The sequence below is a fragment of the Canis lupus genome, chromosome 6 (assembly GCF_048164855.1).
Source record: "Canis lupus baileyi chromosome 6, mCanLup2.hap1, whole genome shotgun sequence".
Lineage (NCBI taxonomy): Eukaryota > Metazoa > Chordata > Mammalia > Carnivora > Canidae > Canis > Canis lupus.
This window is the reverse complement of record NC_132843.1, coordinates 2,603,101-2,621,038: the sequence shown is the minus strand read 5'-3', so window position 1 is coordinate 2,621,038 and position 17,938 is coordinate 2,603,101. Positions and strand designations below refer to the sequence as shown.

At 46.4% G+C, this 17,938-nt stretch overlaps 1 protein-coding gene across 2 annotated transcripts in view; it reads left to right on the top strand.

Moving 5' to 3' along the window:
• MYO5B (myosin VB) overlaps positions 1-17,938 on the top strand; it is a 332,497-nt gene that overhangs the window by 107,040 nt on the left and 207,519 nt on the right. The window contains exon 1 of one of the 2 annotated variants that reach the window (XM_072828572.1): positions 7,185-7,310. The exons of the other annotated variant lie outside the window; for it this stretch is intronic. Within the exon in view, the coding sequence (XP_072684673.1) occupies positions 7,209-7,310 (102 nt within the window). The 5' untranslated portion in view covers positions 7,185-7,208. Of the gene's footprint in view, positions 1-7,184; positions 7,311-17,938 lie in introns of those variants that run through there. 2 annotated transcript variants of the gene reach the window in all.

Genomic DNA, 17,938 nt, shown 5'->3' with positions numbered 1-17,938 from the left:
CCGTGCTCCTTTACTTAAATCTTGGCCGAACAGTTGAATACACAGATGTTTTCAAACTAAGTTGTGGTTTCCAAGCTACTTGAAGTGAGGCTTGTATCTTTATTTCCTCCGTATTCGTGACAGGTAATTTGGTACTTGATGGTTATTTCAGCACTGATTTTTGAGGCCACTCTTTGGGACGTCTAATATAAATATGGTACTTTGGTTGGGATCTGCAGATCTAGCAACTGAATTTGGAGCCTGTAAGTCCAAAGCAATAACTACCGGTGGACACCTTGGTCCTGAAACAATTTGAACGAAGTACCTATGAGATAGTTCACTGCTTAAAGTCAGTTTCTCTCCCTGAATAGGAGTATTAACTCTTAAAACATACTCCTGAGTAAACAAACAAATCATCTTGCTTGATGAGGAATGTTAGATATAAGCAAACTACATTGTGGAGGAAGTGTTAAATATTTTATTGATGGGGAATCATTTACTTTGATCTGGAGAGGCAGTCTCTTCCTCAGGCTTTATGCAAGTCGGTCAATCTGGTCTTTTCCTGGCTCACACCACTAAGCTTTTTGACAAAAATGGCCCGCCATTTCCCTTTTGTCTAAGGTTGAGTATCTATTTCTTGGCTCATGATGTCCCTTTGCTGGTCCCAAGTCCTGATGTTTCCAGTTCCTTGTTGCTGTCCATTTTTGGAACACCGTTGTTGGTTCCATTTTTGTGTACCTTGAATGTTGGTTTCACCAGGGTCCGTGGTCGTCTGCCCTCACTGCTTTGTTGGCATCTGGTCCTTTGACACCTGTACCTGCTTCCTGAGCTGTCTAGGGTTTGCCTTGAGACCTTGCAAAGGTTTGTGACCTGTATTAGAGTTGATTCTCCTTCTATGATCCCTGCTTGTGTCATTTGAGGATACGTTGTTTGGAACCAAAACTTTTTGCCTGTTCCATCTACCATGCATCCATCATGCTTATTGCCTGGGAAATAAGCCCCATATTCTGCTGCTGTATAGTGATGGAGATTTTAGCAAACCTACCAGAACTTACGTGTCTAGATACATTTTATTGTTGAGTGAAGTAATGTTAGGACTATTCTGATCACATTACTATTGCTCAAGTTTTGAAAATTCTTCTGATTGGGTTCCAACCATTTTATAAGCTGCATATGGACCAAACAGGTTTCCTCTGATTCAGTCAGTCTTTTTTGAGCCCTTCTATTGGGCTAGGTAGTGTCCTAGATCTGGGAATCAAAAAATGATTGTTACTTTCATGGGGCCTTCAGCTGGGGTGAGATAAGTGTATTAGCAGCTTTGGGTCCAGCCAGATGTATCAGCATGTCCCAAGAGAGGCAGGATGGGTTTGAGAGGGTCATCTGTGGGGCATGGGTATGGGAGGGAAGTCAGAAGGCTAAGTCAAGAAGGATGGGGAGGATTTCAAGAGGATGAAATAGGGGAGGGATGGGATATTCCAGGAAGTGGGAACCGTATCAGCAGCAGTATTCTGAAACTCCAGGACTTGCTTTAAAAAAAAAAAAAAAAAAAAAAAAAAAAAAAAATCAAGTAATTTGATTTGACTGGCCTAACTACTTGGGGAAGTGACACTGCCAGGTCACACTGGCCCCATGGATGGGTGCCAGGTGAGGCCACAGGGTCTACTGGCTCAGTTGGGCCTCCCAGAGGAGCAGAGAGCAGATATGTCTGTGGGTGGTGGTATGTCAGGGGTGCTGAGGCCCCAGCACAGAATCCAGTATTAGGACCTGGGCAGAAACAGGAATGAATGCAGGGCAGGGTGGAGGGGATTGGAGTTTTTGTCTTTCTGTTTTTGTTTTTAAAGGCTATTCAGTGTGCCTGGGCCAGTGACAAAGGATTTAAAAGGTCAGGCTGAGAGAGTTTAGCTGTGGCCAGTGGAGAGTCCAAGCCCAGGGGGCCTGGAACAACAGCTTAGGATGTTTGGTCTCAAAGGGGCTCTGGGAAACACTGATCCTTCCTGAGCCAAGAGTGAGAAGACCAGGTGGGTGTTTGAGGAAGGTGGATCTACCTTCCTGGTAGGACTGGTTGGACTGGTTAGAGAGAGGTTATGTTGAAAGGCAGAGAACAAATGCCTGGGCCAAGAGGATTGCCATTGGAAAGGGGAGAATTTGGTGGAGGAGGCAGATAGGAAAGGATTTGGTGATGGTTTACAGGCTGGGTGGCCACAGGTCGTTTTTGGTTCCAGAAATGCCTAGTTTATGCTTGTTGACCTGGCATAGGTGAATCACAGAAAGCTGCCCCTCTGTAGGTCAAAGTGATCAAGCAGGGCAATTCATATAGTTCAACCTAATGCTTCCCTTCATTCTCAGATGTCCCTGTTTGGACAGTAAAAGACTTGGTCATCCTAATTGTTGAGTGTTGAAGCACAGGAAAAAGTCTTTTCCAAGATTCTGAACTTGGTGACCAGGGGAGTGGCCGGGTGCTAGAAGTAATTAGGATTTGGGTGTGGGTGATACTGATCTGCCTTGTTCATCCGGTTTGGGACCTACTCACCCCTCCACATGATCCCATTCTCTCACTAAAGGTAGAATGTTTTTTACCTCTGAGGGATCGATTTAAGCATAATGCTTCTGAAGGTGGTTTTTGGGCCATCATTTGGGCTTTTGGAAGATTGCTCTGAATGGCACGACTCACTTCGGGGGGGCGTGAGTTCTGGTGGCTCTGTTGATGCGAGGCCCCCTGTACCATGGAACATTCTTCAGAGGTAGTTACAACAAGTGGCTGGATAGCCATAGCCACTGGGTTCATTCTCTTAACTGTATCTCTTAGATGATTGTAGACCCTTTCCAAAAAGGTGGCTTTGGAGCCCTGTGCGCGTGCCTGCTTCATTGTGTGTCCAGTGGAGAAGCAGAAATGCCCCTGTAATGGAGCTGTTCTTACTGTTATACTAGCAAGATCTTGCTCAGTTCCCTGACTTAATGGGTTCAGTGTGGGCCGTAGCATGCTGAGGAGGGAAATGCGGGTAATTCCTTTTGCTTCTGTTTCATGGGCCGAATCGTTGGCTATGCTAAGGCATCAGTCCTCAGAGGATAAATGGCTTTGACAGGCCAACCGTGACGATAGAAGGTAGTTTAGCAAGAGTGCATTTTTATTTTCATTTTTGAAATGGGTATGCTCAAGAGGGTCCCACTGTGGGAGATAGTGTAGAAATGTTTAAAACCTATAGGTGTGTGTTGCTGGGTAGGTCCTCCACAGGATGAGAGCCCTGACTTCAGTTTTTGGTGATCTAATAGTTACAGGAAGAGTTAGTATTGCATCAAGTGGCTTTGTGTGTTACATACGAGGTACGTGGATAAAGCAGTCTTTTTTTTTTTTTCTTCAAAGATTTTATTTATTTATTCATGGGAATACACAGAGGAGAGAGAGGCAGAGACACAGGCAGAGGGAGAAGCAGGCTCCATGCAGGGAGCCTGTCGTGGGGACTCGATCCTGGGTCTCCAGGATCATGCCCTGGGTTGAAGGCGGTGCTAAACTGCTGAGCCACCCACCTGGGCTGCCCCCCCCCCTTTTTTTTTTTTAAGATTTTATTTACTCGTGAGAATACACAGAGAGTGGATAAAGCATTCTAAGGACACTGGAGTACTTGGTCTCTCCTCTTCCTCTGCATCCCCCATACCACACGCTTGCTTGCTCGCTCTCTCTGTGTCAAATCTTTTAAAAAAAACCTGTCAAATATGTCAGTCCTTTTCCTTTGTGGGTTTTGAATTTTATGTCATATGTAGGCTTTCAGATTCTTGAAAATTATTTTTGGAGCCCAACAGTCCTGACATTTATTCAGTGACTCAGTAAGTCAATTAATACTGGAGTATTGACTTAATGTGTTCTGCTTCTACTGACGACTGTATCCTTTCCACTGCCACCCTCCCCGCTTAATTTCATGTTGAGCTCCAGTACATCACTGGCATTCATTCACGGTGGTAGCTTTTTACAAAATTGAATCTTACCTTGGTGGAAAGTGAAAACTTACAGTCCAGCTAAGCATTTGACCAACCTCTTCCTGGAGCACCTTGGTTTCCATGGCACCCTTATAACCCTTTGAGAGAGCTCTTTGAGCACTCCAGGTGTTGTGGTGGTGGTGGTGGTGGTGGTGGTGAAGGTGAATGTGAACTCTGGGCCAAACCGGTGGGCTTCAGACACCTCTGCTGAACTGAGGCACATGAGAGCAATGACCAGAAGCAGGAACTCTTCTAATCTCCCTTCCCCATTAAATTGCATGAACTGCGGATGTGTCACTTAATTTTTTCCATTTAAGTGACATGCTCTGTTGAGCTTATTTCTCAAATGCAAGCCCCAGTGATGCTTTCTCCTGCCTCACCCATCACAGTGGGTTGGCCATGATTCTTCAGGATTTTGGTTTAGGGCTGTGTCTGCTCCTCTGAGTTTCTTGCCTCCTACCATTTCCTCTGCTAATCTTCTCTTCTTTTGAGCCTCTTATTTGAAATCCCTTTAAGGCAGGCAGTTATTCATTTGGATTCTTCTCTTTGTTTCTGCAGGCCCTTAGATGTGTCTGTCTCATTTCCTGGACTCTGTCTTTGCAGCTGAAATTAGAAACCTGCAGAGGCATCACAGATGCTAGAGTCTCATGAAGTAACTGGCTCAAAATAGCTCACGTCCCTCGGCAGAGGATTTGGCCATCCTTCAGTGAGCAAGTGCCCGAGGTGGGGTGGCCTGACTAGGTCTCTTTGTTTCTCAAGCTTTTGAGAATGGCTTGAGCACATCATCCTCTTGGCCGAACCTTTGCTTTTTCTTGTCTAATTTCCCCCTTTTTTCCTTTTAGCATGTTTGAAGTTTTGGGTGATTTTTAGTACGAAACTATATGTGAGCGGAGTTTGAATTGGCAGAGGCTGCAAGCAGGCACTCAACACTAGGCTGCGGATACTGTACCACCTATCCGGGTGTGGCAGTAAGTCGGGGGCGTGGGGCCTGTGGGTCATTTGAGAAACAAATGGCTGCCTGAGGATCCCAAGAGCCTCCTGCACCAGGAGAGCAGCATCCTGGATCAATGGAAAGAAGGCAGAAAGGGTAGCTAGATTGGGGTTGAGGCTGGGGGCTTTCAGTTACTTCGTTGCAGGTACAGCCCTTCAAGTCTCCCTGCCTCGTGGGATGGTTGTGGGCTTTAAGGGATGAGGTGAGTGTATGTTGAACAGTATTACAGCACCAGCTGTGAATAATCGTGATAGCTTGAGTATTCGTGGATGTGGAATTTGAGAATACAGGACAGGTATGTAAATATGTTGGAGTGCATTCGTCAGGGCCCCAGAGACTCTGCAGACCCAGTGCCACAGAACTGCAGCCTGGTGTGGGCGCCTGGGTGGCTGAGCTGGTGAAGCCTCTGACCTTGGCTGAGGTCCTGGGATCCAGCCCCTTGTCGGGCTCCCTGCTCAGCGGGATAAGCAGGATTGCTCTCACTACCCTGTGTGTGTGTGCATGCTCTGTCAAATAAAATATTTAAAAACCATGAACCCGGTGTAGGAGGGGAATGCACATATGATATATATCACCAAATACTCACTGATTAATCAAAGATGAATCAAAGACACTTAGCAACGCCTTTTTAAATGTCCAGTACATTTGAATGCATCTAAAGGACTCGGTTGAGTTTCCTTTAACCAGTGACAAGTAGCTGAAGTGCATCCATAGGCACAGGTAGACACAGGCCCTGTTTTCAGGTAGGGCCCCCTCTTAAGAGAACTCTAAGCCAGTGGCACAAGGACACCCAGGCTCATTGTCTGCAGAGGGGCGGTTTGACATGCACTTCTTTGTAGAAATAGGTTTACTGTATTTGGCGTATGTAGGTTGTGTGGGCTGTCTTGGGAACACATCTCTTCTAGGATTGTTTCTATGGAAAAAGTGAATTCTGAGTTCCACATTTAGAACTTAGAACACAGCTTGTTTGAATGTTGATAAAGAAAACCCCCACTTAGAGCAGTAGAAGGATGTGGGACCATGTTGTAGAAGCGGTGATACAACACTGAATGGACCCAAGAGGTAGTAAGTCTCCTGTGTTGAATTGTAATGCATGCTAGGTCAGTTGTAGGGAGACTTTGGTACATAGAATGCTAGGACCCTTCTCTGCTTTGATTTTATTTTATTTTTTTAAAGATACATTTAAAAAAAAATAAAGATACATTTTGAAATTGTGGGTTAAAATAGGATTTTAAAAAAGTGCAGCAGGAAACCCACCAGTGGTAGGATGGTGGTGATGGCTCAGTCATTGTAAATGCCAATTGTAGGACTTAACGGATGTTGGTTGGTCCAGACAGATGTGGAAACAAACCCAGTGAGGGATATTAGTTCACATCCTATAGCTATTTCCTGGAATCCCTGTGTTTCTGTCCCTTTGGGCTATAATAGAATACCATGAACCAAGCGGGAGAAATAAATTTATTTCTCCCAAATTCTGGAGGTTGAGTTTAAGATTGAGGTGAGGACTGTCTTCTCACTGTGATCTCATGTGGCAGGAGGGGGTGATTCTGGTCTTTTTAGTCCTGCGTAGGGGCACCTACCCACAAGAGCTTCATGTCATGACCTGATGATCTTCTAAGTGTCCCACCCCTGAACACCAGCACATTGGGGATTAAGCTTCAATGTGATTTTGGAGGGACAAATAAGTTTTCCTCAGAGGAAACGTTGGCTTGCTTTTCATATTTCCAGCTCCTAAAGAGGTGCGTGCGGGTAGGGGGGGTGTCCTACAATGTGAGCTTGAAATGAGCTTGAACATATTATACTTAAAAAGGACACTAACTTGCCTTCTGGAAAGTTACTTTTGTCAGGTGACTGGCCAGGAATAATGGACATATTAGAGACTTTGGGAAAACCCAAAAAGGATGTATAATACACAATCTTCCAAAGTAGTTTATAATGTAGCTGAGAAGATAAGATAGATCTGCAAAACAATGATTGGAAAAGACAGCATGAAATGAATTGCTTTGCTACAAGTCATTTTTGGAAGATGGGGGATATAAATTATCCATGAATGCATACATTTTCAATGACTGCTCAAATGCATTATCCAGGTAATTAGAAAAACTGGGTAATTTCTGAAATATAGGCTTGAGCTTGAAGGAGGGCAAGACTATGGCTTGTGCAAGAGGATGTGTCAAAATGTAGATTTTTTTTCTTTTTTAAAGATTTATTTATTTATGATAGAGAGAGAGAGGCAGAGACACAGGAGGAGGGAGAAGCAGGCTCCATGCCGGGAGCCCGACGCGGGACTGGATCCCGGGACTCCAGGATCACGCCCTGGGCCAAAGGCAGGTGCCAAACCGCTGAGCCACCCAGGGATCCCCAAAATGTAAATTTTTTTAAAGGAATTTCATTGCCATCTGTTGTAATCCTAATGAGCTACCCTTGGAGTTAAAAAGAGGAGCAGTGTTTTTCATTAGAAAAATGTTAAGTCCCCTGAAATCCTTTGCCTCTGGTTCCCCCAGTGTTGCCGCCTGTCTCCGAACTGCCTGGGGTGGTGACCAAAGGAATGCATGTCACTTATTTTTCTTATTTATGTGGCAGTTCTTCTCACAGAGTCGTGCCAAGTGAAGGCTGTTTTAAGATTTTATTTGAGAGAGAGAGAGAGAGAGCCTGAGGAGGGGCAGAAGGAGAGGGAGGAGCAGGCTCGCCCCTGAGCCTGAGGTGGGGCTCGATCCTAGGCTCCGGACCACGACCCCAGCAGAAGGCTGCACCCACAAGCCCCAGGCACCTCTGATGCCCAGTTGTGGTCTCACCTCCGTGTGATGCAGAAGTCCTCAGCAGCTGCGTGGAGCGTGACGTCCTCTGTCCTCATGGTGCCCTAACCCTGACCTCCTCGCACCTCTGTACCCTGAACCTGCAACTGGCCCCTGCTCTGGCTGCCATGTGTCCTAGGGGGCGGTCCCTTTCTGGGACACCTGTCTCCTGTGCTCGCGAGTCCCCCAAAACTGTGCTGTGGCTTTCCCACGTCCATGCAGTCTCCCTGACTGTACAGCTGGGAAAAGCTGGGCAGCCTCTGAGCTCCTGGCACCCACCCTCCCTACTTTATTGGGGCCTTTGTGCCTTTCTCCTTGGCGACTGTGTGGGGTACTACTTTGTCCTCTCCACTGGTTTTCCTGCACCTGACATTGCCTGTGCTTCCCCTACCAGAGGCCTTCCTTGACCTTGCTGGTCAGAACTGGCTGCCTCAGCTGGGTGCCCTGCTTCATTCCCCACTCCTCCAGCCCTCCCCAGGACACGCCTGTTCTCACATGTCCATGGGGTGGTTTTCTGCTGAGTTCTGCATAGCTGGTGGACACATGCAGAGAAGCACGACCTAATTCCATTACTATCCGGCTCTATAACCACCTCCAAAACGTTTGCTCCAAGATCATTTCCCAGAGCAGCTGAGGGTGTAAATGGGCAGTTGTTGGCATATGTCAAAATTCAACCTGGCTGTTGCTTAAGAAAGACACCCTTTGGATGTTGGGAGAAAGGCAAGAATACTGGGCTATATCTCTGGTGACATGCTGTTAAAATGTTAGATGATGATGATGTGTGGTTATATCCACAGCTGTCAGACACATGGACATGCCATTGTTGTGGGTCTCTTGCAGGATTTGCTGGAGAGGGCTGCCATGCCCAGTCAGTCTGCCTTGGGGATGTTATAGAGTGACCTCCTGTTTTGATTATCTGTTGCTGTATACGAACCACTACATCATTTAGTGGTAATTAAAGGTCTGTTCTCATGTTTTGTGTTTCTGTAAATCGACTAGTCACACGTTCCCTTGACCAGCTTGTCTATGCTTGTGGCTTTGGCCTCTACCTGTCAGCATAAGACCTCTAGGCTCATTTCCTAAGTCTTTGTCCATCCCTGAGCTCTACACATAAATCTGTGGCCAGCAAGATTCCTCCAACAGAGGCATTTCCATGAGGGAGCTCTTTATTTCTGGCTTACGTGCAAGAATTACATAATTTCTCCCTAGGCCTTCAGCGCCTACATAGTGTGTGGCATATGTGCTAGATTCTGAGTAATGTTTCAATACCTGTTGAGGCCCACAAGTTGGAGAGTTGGATAAATAATAGTGCACGCACACATGTACAATGGAACACTGAAACAAATGCATCAGATTTATGTGTGTAACAAGATAAATATCAGTGCTGAGTGGACAAAAACGTGGAATATGTAGTCTATGCTATCATTTGCCTCAAGTATACAGGCAAACTATTGATATTTATGGGCACATATTCATGAAGTCATAATACACCAACATGGACAGTGAAGCACTCCACTGTTGAGGTGGTAGTGATCTTTGCATGGAGGGGTAGAGAGTGAGCAACAGAACGAGGAAAGAATCCTCCACTGTAACTCCATGTTTGTTTTAAAAAACCTAATGAAGGCATCTGGGTAGCTCAGGTTAAATCTGACTCGATCTTGTCTCAGATCATGATCTCAGGGCTGTGAGATTGAACCCCCATCAGGCTCTGCAGTGGATGTGGAGGCTATTTAAGATTCTCTTCCTCCCTCCCCTCCCCCCTCCTACCCCCTGTTTGCTTACTCTCTCTCTAAAAAATAAAAATAAAATAAAAATATAGTAGGAGTAGGCTATAAACTCCTGTATAGGAGTTTATGTACAGGCTCTAACTCCTGTACATAAAATTTATAGTATTTTATATTTAAATTTTGTAAAAAGAAAAGACTGATACACCAGAGATTAACAGGAATAGACCTAGTGAGGCTCAATGAGAAGTTAATTAAGGATTTATGTGTTACATTTCTGTCCCAGAGATTAGAAACCCCCCCTGCCCCCCCCCCGCCCGTCACCTGGCTTGCACCTGACCCATTTTTCCATTCCCCTACATCATCCCATTATTACCTAGAACATTTTGTAAAATTTATAACTTTCCAGCCACATTGGTCGTGGCTGCCTATAGCCTGTGTTCATTAGGCTCTGTTTTGGGCACACAACAAATTAATACCTAGGGCCTGGCTTGCTAGGGCAGTGCTCTGACGTTTCTCTAAGGGGAATCTCTCTGTTGGCCTCCCAGTAAGACTGGGGGCTTCTCACAAGATTGTTGAATAGACATCCTAGGTGAGGGTACTACGTGTGACCCCAGAGGGCTGAGGAGACGTGGCCAAGCACTGAGAAGGGCTGGCCCACTGGCCTGGTACCTAGACTGGGGACAGTCTTCATCGTCCATGCATCTGTCCTGGCACCTGCCACATTAATGCTTAAAAATTTATTTGAGCTAATGGATCCAAGAATGTTTTATTAACATGGCATTGTTAATCAGGATGGGGATGAGACTTTATCCCTGTATGCAGAGAGCAGAAAGTGATTTATTAAATTTTAGGAAGTAATAACAAAGGGCCTGGAAAGAAACCTTCCACCTGAAAGGAGTTTCCTGGAAGCAGCTGTGGAGCAGCTGATGAGCAGCAGCAAAGGTTCCTTTGCAGGAGCCCTTGAAGTTGTGACAACGTGGTGGTGGCAACGCCAGGCTGCTTTCCTTGGCTTCTCGAGGGCAGGTGGCCCATGAGGCCTTGGCCCATGGGGCTCCCCTCTGCACACCTCCACTGTGCTGGGAAGCACTTCAGTGTCCACTCATACTGCAGTGGCCCAAAGACTTGTGGCAACTAAAAAAAGACTTCATGCCCACTGAAAGGGAACAGAAGTGTTTCTGGAGACAGTGCAATAACTTATGGGATGAGGAGGTGAATGGATAAGATAATTGGTCCTCTCCCGACTTGCCATGCCTGCCCTAACTGCTACAGTGCTCAGAGCTGAAATGGGAAGTCCAGCTTCTCAGCAAGGAGCTCAAAGTGAGGCACCTCCTCCTCTGAGTGCTTGCCCTTGCCTGTGGGGCGAAGCTTGGTCATAAGCAGCCTATGCATATTAAATGATCTTTGCCCTTTTGTGGGCGATTACATCACCATGTAACTTAAAGTTTGAGCCAGTTTGGTTATCTCAATTTCACAGTATGTATGATTTTTAAGAAGGAGGTGGTAGGTGAATGGCTGGCTGATGCCTTTTGGAAAAGTAACTGGATAAAATAGTCTTTATGGATCTTGGAAATAGAGTGGTGATAAATGGGGATGGGGTGGTTATTAGCCAATGACGACTCCAGGTGTTACGATTGGAGCTTTATGAAGTTAAAAAAAAAAAAATCGAATGCTCATCCTATTACACTTTGTTTCTAATTAGGCTCTTATGCCACGTTGTTGGTATGTTAGAAGGACGACCTCTGACCACTCATGACAGATGATGTAGACAGAAACAGCAGGAAGGGCTTGGGAGCACTGGGGATGTTCCTTGGAACATGTGAGGGTCACGTAGGCATGTTGTAGCCCTGAACTGGTGGGTGGGGTGGGGTGGAAAGGACTGGAAAGCCCTTGCCTGGAGTAGTTTGAAAATACAGGTTCTAGTCCTGATTCTGTAACTGCACAGGATAAGTAAGCAATGTCCCTTAAACTTGAGAAGTTGTTTCCTTTGCGTCTTTCTTTTGCTAGAGATGACATATTTAGCCTACTGCGCCATGGAGGAATTGTGAGGCTCAAGCCAGGTGAAGAGTTAAGGTCCTCCTAGCAACAAGCCGGCTCTGTTGTCACTTCCATCATAGCAGGCATCAGATCCTTTGGTGGTATAGACTGGGCCACAAGTTACCAGCAGCTCGGCATAGAGAACTCTGGAAGTCTCCAGCAAGGCCAGTGCTGCTGTGAGTGATGTGTTCCCCAGCTCTGAGGTAGGTAAGCCCAAACTGGATAATCCTCTTTCTGCCAGAGGTTGCGAGGAAGGGACTTGGAAACAGAGCTGGCAGTTCTTTTCAGGGTCCTCTCCTAATTGTCAGACGGTGGGTTTAGATTCCCTATGAACACGTTCTTGTATTTACCAATCTGTGGTCCAGAGAGAGCAACAAAAATGATTAAAGTGGGTTAATCACTTTTAATAAAGTGGGTAAAGGGTTCCCAAAAAAACTGAGTATAACCCAGAAAGAGAAAGCTGAGGACCAACGCTCTGCTCTGTTGGAAGTGACATTTAACTCATCTTGGGTAAAAGGCTAAGAGGGAACAAAGATATTCTGATTTTTTCCCTCCTTGCTTTACAAAGGAGGAAATTGAGGCTCAAATGGGTGATCTTGGCCACTGCGTGTTAGCTCGCAGAAGCCAGGCATTGTCCTAAAAGCTCTACGCAATATGTCATGGACTCCTCCTGTCTGTCCCAGTGGAGGCACCTGACGATGAACTTGGGCCCAAGGAGGTTATGGAGCCAGCCTGAGCCACACAGCAGACAGGCAGATGGTCTGGCTCTGGAGCCTTCTAGGACACTTCTGTGACAGGTATTCAGGGAAATGACAAAATCCTACTCAGTCATTCACTTTTTTTTTTTTTAAAGAATTTATTTATTCGAGAGGGTGAGGGGGAGGCAGAGACACATGCAGAGGGAAAAGCAGGCTCCATGCAGGGAGCCTGATGTGGGACTCGATCCCGGGACTCCAGGATCATGCCCTGGACTGAAGGTGGTGTTAAACCACTGAGCCACCCAGGCTGCCCTCAGTTATTAGCTTTTAAAAGGCAAAGTTCCCTTGTAGGGGCTGGAATGTGGTACCTGAGGGTGATGATGAGCAGGACTGGTGATCTGGTGGGTCATGGTGGGGCCCCCCTCCATACCTGCCCCCAGGGGTGTGTGGCCTTAAACTGAGTCCGCACATTTTTCACAACAGTTGGCCAGATATAGGAAAGCCTTCCCCCTTCCTGTGATTTAAAGTGAAGTTAATGTCTCCAAGCAGGGAGTGAATTCTTGGCTTCATCTTTGTACCCCCGGGGCTCTGACCCTCTGCAACCTGCTGGCTAAACTGCCACCTTTCCCCTCAAATCTGACAGCCTTTATTGTATGATGGGAGGAGGTGGCTTTGGGTTCTGGGTTCTGTAGCTAAAGTGGAAAGAGTGTCAGCAAGTGAGTCTGGGCTCCTAGGTGGCAAAGCAGTTGGGGAAGGGGTCTGAGTGAAATGTAGGTTCCATGCCTGCAGTTCCTGGGGCCAGACAGCCCCTCCTGAGGTAGAAGGGACCCGTGCTCTGGAGGAGGTTGTGTGCTGCCGATGAATTTCACGGGTCTGATGGTTGGACAGTGAGCTGAGTAGGGACTGAGACTCTTGATTTGAATTGCCTTGGGATGTCAAGAGTGCACTCTAAAGGTAGATGGCCCCTAATGATATTAACAGCCAGTTGCAAAATTTTTTTGACTCCATATTTGGGATTTTCTGCTAGTATACTTCAGGTCACTGTTTCTTGGCTAGTGTATTTGGTCCACAATACACCTAAGCTAGGGTATTTTCCCACCTGAGGCTGAGTGACGCCTGGGTCTTGGAGTCCAACCACAGGGCAATAGGATGTGTATCATGGGTTAAAGGTGATGTTGATAGCTGGCTTTGCCTGCTTCCTGTTAGCCCTTATCCTCTCCTCAAACCTCCTCCAGCCATTGGTGTCTTTATGGGTCCTGGGGGTGGTCTTGACCATGCTGAAAAGACCTTTTCTCTGAGCAGCTGCCTTTTACCTGTTTGTCCTCCAAATGGCAATAAATGGATTTGTGGTAAGGGTGTGAATCACCCATATACCATGTTCCTCTTAGAGGTGTCTGCATTCTTAGGGAAGGATATTGCTAAAGTAAATGAATCACCTTCTGGTAAAAGTTCAAGCTCTCTAACCAAGAATTTGGGCAACATGAAGTAGATGTCGATGGGGCAAAACAGGCCACTAGACCAGATGTAGGTGCTGCTTCCTTCTGTGGTTGCTTTGGTAGACAACTAAGAATTTCAGGAATCCAGGTTTTATTTTCCGACAGAGCTTAAACAGGAAGGTTGGAGAAGGCTGCGTGCATGTGTCACAGTAATTAGATGTGAATTGCACTGAAAAAATTGCCTGGAAATAAGATACTTTTCCCCCCTATGTAAGTCTTTTTATCTCAGGGTACCTGATTTGTGTCCTTGATCGAAAAACCTCCCAGAACTCCCAAACCAGCCTCTGAGTATGGTAACTTGTTTTGGAGAGAGCTTTTCTATTTTATCACAGTGCAGGATTGTACCCCTTCACAATGAGGACACTTTTCCCATGGTTTTTTTTTTTTTGCCCCTTTCCCACCACTTTTCACAGTAACTTGTGGATGAATCACCTGTGTGTAGAGAAGGTGAATAGCCGGCAGGTCCCGGAGCCATCAGTTAGCTTTTGTTGGCTGTTAGCAAGTTATTTAAAAATAGATCTGTTTTCCCGAGAGTTTAGGATCCTCCGGTGTGGGAGAATGGGCTGGGGTAAGTCATCTTCACCCCGCACTGCCAGCCAATCCCCTGGTGACCATAGGTTAGGATAATTTATCCCAAGGGCTGCTGACCTGACCTCATTCGAAGGAGGGAAGCACTAGAGGCTGATGTAAATGCAGGCCTTGTCAGCCTGTTTAAAGGTGGAGGATGGCAAAGGCTCTTTTTTTTTTTTTTTTTTTTGGCAAAGCCTCTTGAGGACACCAGAGATACTTACTTGAAAGACATGTTTGAGTCTCAGATGACTCATAACTTTCTTCTGAGTCCAGCTTGCCTCGTAGTTGCCTATGAAAATGATTTTCCTCACCCTCATCTCTTGGTCAATTTAGGTTTAATGAACTTCAGTGTTTTAAAGAAACCCCCAACTCAAAATGTAGGCCCTTGGACAGAATAGGGTGGGTAGATGATGGATGAAGTGACCCAGGTACCTGTCATATGACCCTGCCCTGGCTGGGACATACCCCTTCACATGGGTCAGGAGGACTTTGCCCCTGCACCTGTTCAGTCCCCTTAGTGTGGGAATGTGGCTCATCCTCGTACCTTGTGCAGCGCTTTGTATGTGGTGAATGTCCCAGAAGCCATTACTATTTAGCACAACTCCACAATGAGGCTTCTGGTGTATTTTTTTCAACTTTTCTTTCTTCCCATTGTCTAACACCTATTTAGGTTAGGAGGCTTCCTTTGAATGTGGCTGGCCTATACATGGCACATGGAGGTCTGCTGGCTTCTTGTAAACCATGACTCTTAGGGGCAGCTGTGGGGTGGGTTTCCCTGGGTTTTCTCCCATACTTCTCCCATAAAAATGTCTCCTTGGGAGTAACCTGTGGATCCAGGGCACTGAATGGACAGGTGGAGAAATGGGTATAGCATTTAGGAGGAGCTCTGTGTTAGGTTTGCTTGGATGAAGGCGAAGGCCTGGAGGGGGCTGCCATGGAGGTGACACCATGTTCTCCTCTCCCCCCTCCTTCATGTTTTCTCCTTTGCCTAGATGCAGAGCCTTTAACAATATCCTAGACTGGGTGACTTAAACAGCATTTATTCTTTACAGGTCTGGAGACTGGTAAGTCCTAGAATTAAGGGGCTGGGATTTGAGGTCTGGTGAGGGCTTGTTTCTGGTTGGCACTCTTCTTGCTGGAATGTCCCTATGGCAGAAGGGCCAAGGAAGCTCTCTTGGGGTCTTTCATGAGGATGCTCCTTCCATTCATGGGATCTCATGAACTAATCACTTCCCAAAGGCCCCACCTCCAGATACAATCCTATTGGGTATTAGGACTTAACATGAATTTTGGAAGGTCCAAGCCTTGGGTCTATTGTAGGCAGTTCCTTGTGGGTAGTTAACCCAGTCACTAATATCAAACCACTGGTGTCTAGCTACTTCAAGGGCTTGCTGGGACACTGCCTGCTTCTCTCTCCCCAGAATTGTCTGCCCCGACACAGACTGACACAGAATGGAAAGCAGGCAAGCCTTTGGAAAACATCCACCTGGGGCATTTCCCAAGGTGAAAGATCAGGTGCTTGGCTGCACTCTGAGTCTCATACTCCTACAGAGGCTCATGCCCATCCCATGCCTCCTCTAAGTGCCATCTCCCTCGAGGCTGGGCTTCTCTAGAGACCTGGAAGAGAGTAGATGTCTGTACCGAGGAGCTGGCCATCATTTAAGCGGTTATCCATTTGTGGGCTCCGGAGGGAAGACTGGTAGGCATCTAAAAGTGAAGGAAATTTCTTTATCCTCAGGGCTGGAGAAAGGGCTCTGTGCAGAGAGAAGGAGAGCAAGAGGGTTTTCATCAGGCAGAGCTAACTTTTTTTTTTATTTTTTTAAGATTTTATTTATTCATGAGAGACACAGAGGCAGAGACATAGGCAGAGGGAGAAGCAGGCTCATGCAGGGAGCCCGATGCGGAACTCGATCCCGGGACCCCAGGATCATGACCTGAGCGAAAGGCAGATGCTCAACCACTGAGCCCTCCCAGGTGCCCCAGGCAGAGCTAACTCTTAAGTGAAGGTGGGAAGATTGGGGTTGGTCGGGGGGCAGGGCATAGGTGGGTTCTGGTACCACCTCTCATATCTGGGGGGATATGTGGCAGCAACCTATGGGGGAAGAGCAGCTGTAGGCTAAGTGTGACAGATTTTCCTGGAGCATGAATCTTAAATATTTGGGGGGAAAACTGAAATAGAGACATAGATGTTGAAGAGGTTTTTAAAACCAGATAAAAAATTCACTAGCTACTTTTATGAAACTTTTTATGGAAACCCCTATTTAGAAAGAGTTCAGCTTGATGAACCCACCCGGGGGAGCAGCCCCTGACTGAGAGAGACCTTTGGCAGCACACTGCCAGTTCCCTCTGTTCCTGCTGCTGCAGTGCCCTTTTCTACGGGGCATGTATCTTGACTTCCGACCCTACTACTTGCCTCTGTTCCTGAAGTTCATAGAAATGGAGTAATTCAGTGTGTGTTTGTATATCTGCATTTGTTACTCAGTGTTCTATTTGGGATTTATTTTTGTTACATTTAGTTGTAGTGTGTTCATTACTGTTACCATATGGCTTAACTGTAGGGTAGATGCACTGGAATTTGCCCATTCCAATGATATTTGGGTTATTTCCAATTCTTGGCAATTAAAACAATGCCACAGGGAATAGTCTTGTACTTGTCCTTCAGTAGTCCTTTGTGTGCCATTTCTGTTGGGTACGTGTCCAGGAGTGGAATTGCTAGTCCGAGGGGATGTCATGTTTGGCCATAGATAAGACAGTTTTTCCAAAATAGTGGCTCCTATTTGCACTGCCGTGGTCAGTGTACGACAATGCGGATTGCTTCGAATCCTTGGCAATGCTTGTTTCTGTCTTTTGTTTTAGCTATTCTACTCTGTATATCCTGGCCACATAGAGTAGTATCTTTTTTTTTTAAAGGTTTTATTTATTTATTCATGAGAGGCATACAGAGAGAGGCAGAGACATAGGCAGAGGGTGAGGCAGGCTCCATGCAAGGAGCCCCATGTGGGACTCAAACCAGGAATCCGGGATCATGAGCCAAAGGCAGGCACTCAACCGCTGAGCCACCCAGGTGTCCCTAGTATCTTGTTTTTAATTTGCATTTCTCTAGTTACCACAGTTGGGCCAAAGGCAGGCACTCAACCGCTGAGCCACCCAGGTGTCCCTAGTATCTTGTTTTTAATTTGCATTTCTCTAGTTACCACAGTTGGGCCCTCTTTCAGTGTGCATCTACACTCTTTTGCCTTTCTGGGTTAACTTAAGTAGAAATGGTCACTTTTTCATACCCACCAACACATGCTATCACACTTTTGTCAGTACATTCGAGGGGACCGAATGGCATGGATAGACCTGTGTAGCATGATGCAGAGGGCCCTAGAGGGAAACTTGCTTCCCAGGATGCTCAGGGATCTGTGAGTTACTTATCAGGAGGTATCAAGCCTCCATCAGTGCCTTCCACCTGTAGGACCTCCTCCAGTGGGATTTGCAGTTTCACAGGAACCAAGTGCTTGAGCTTCAGAAACTCTGGCATAGCCTCCCTTCTCCATGAAGAGATGGATTGACATAGGATGAAGGGAATGCTCCCACTTGGCCTGAAACTCCATTACTGGCCAAACTCCCATATTGTAAGCTTGGTTCGCAGACTTGTCTTCTCGCCGTAAGTCCAGGCCATGCTGCCTTATGT